General features: G+C 64.5%; 2 protein-coding genes across 2 annotated transcripts; one reads left to right on the forward strand and one right to left on the reverse strand.

The window, feature by feature from the left end:
• Positions 1 to 2: 2 nt before the first annotated feature.
• On the forward strand, positions 3 to 344 carry TraAM80_10260 (uncharacterized protein; the record flags this gene model as incomplete). Its single annotated transcript, XM_029386894.1, has 1 exon — positions 3 to 344. A coding segment is annotated over one exon (342 nt), but the record flags the coding sequence as incomplete, so codon positions are not given.
• A 158-nt stretch (positions 345 to 502) lies between these two features.
• TraAM80_10261 (uncharacterized protein) lies at positions 503 to 1,015 on the reverse strand (the record flags this gene model as incomplete). Its single annotated transcript, XM_029386895.1, has 1 exon — positions 503 to 1,015. The coding sequence occupies one exon, from the start codon at positions 1,013 to 1,015 to the stop codon at positions 503 to 505; it is 513 nt and encodes a 170-aa protein (XP_029233309.1).
• Positions 1,016 to 1,214: the final 199 nt, after the last annotated feature.

Consider the following 1,214-nt stretch of genomic DNA (forward strand, 5'->3'; position numbering starts at 1 on the left):
GGGTGTGTGTGCGTGGCGTGGCGTTTGTGTTGCGGGAGTGCGCGGGGCTAAAGCATCTTCCGTGGCAGGGAAAAGGTGGGCCTCCAGAACGGACGGGCGCGCCCTCCGTAGACACACTTAGGCCACGAAACGCCTCGCTGCTTTCGCAATGGCTCGCTTCCGGGCCGCGGGGGCGCGCAGGGACCGGGCATGAGGCAATCGCCTCGCCCCCACGGAGCAGCACGCTGAGGACATGCCCCATCAGAAATGAGCGCGCGGTGTGCTGCGACGCCCCCGCCTTTGCAGCCACTGAGCCGCGCGGCCTGCACTGGGTCATTTGCCAATTTGAAGCCCACGCCGGTTAAGGCCGCACCAAAGAGTTCTGCACCGGGCTTCGGCCCATGCTGCTCACTTTGCGAGTGTTGTTCTGATGCGCCCGCCGCAAGGGCCGCGCAATCGCGCCGCCAAAAAACGCTCGAAATGTAAGCAACATGGGCTGACGCCTGAGGTAGGAGGGGGCGTCCTAAAAGCTCTCCGCGCATGCGGTACGGAAGGCAGGCAGAGGCACGCGTACGGTAATCGCCTTGGGGGGGGGGGGGGTGCCGGCGCCAGGGAGAGGCGGCTCCGGTGCTTGCGCGGCGAGGTGTGGCAGGCCGGGGCGGCAGCTCTCCCAACGCGTCCACTGAGGACCTGGCGGGGCGCGCTGTGTCCAATAGGCTTTGTCGCTGTGGCGCTTTAGTTCTTGACTTCCTGGAGGGATAATGATGCCGTATTGGTGCCGTGCCAATCGCGCAGCAAGGGCTACGCTCTTGACGCACAGCACGCTTGCAGCGCGCCACTTCCAAGCAAATTTGAAGCCCTCCCCCCAGAGGTCCGGGTTCTTGAGGACGCCACAGCGGGGGGGCGATGCCCGCTGGGTGGCAGCAACGAAACGGCCTTGCAGTTTCGCCAGCCGATCTGCGGGCGGTCTGTTTTGTTTCCCGTGCCTGGCGCTCCACAAAAAAGTCCCGAGAGGCAAGGCCGTCTTGGTCTCCATTTGGCCTGCTGCAGTGCTCGGGTGCGGGGTTCGTGTGGCTAAACGAACGCCTAGCCCTGCGTAGGGGCGCGGCCGCACCAGTGGCGCGCCCGGGGTTGGGGTTGGGGTGGTGGCCAAAGAAAAGGGAAGCAAATGGTTTCTAGTTGTTTTTACTATTTTCCTTGGGCGTTGCGGCCGCTATGGGCCGGCGTTGCGATTG

Source organism: Trypanosoma rangeli, assembly GCF_003719475.1.
Source record: "Trypanosoma rangeli strain AM80 chromosome Unknown Tra_15.4_contig_00861, whole genome shotgun sequence".
Taxonomy (NCBI): domain Eukaryota; phylum Euglenozoa; class Kinetoplastea; order Trypanosomatida; family Trypanosomatidae; genus Trypanosoma; species Trypanosoma rangeli.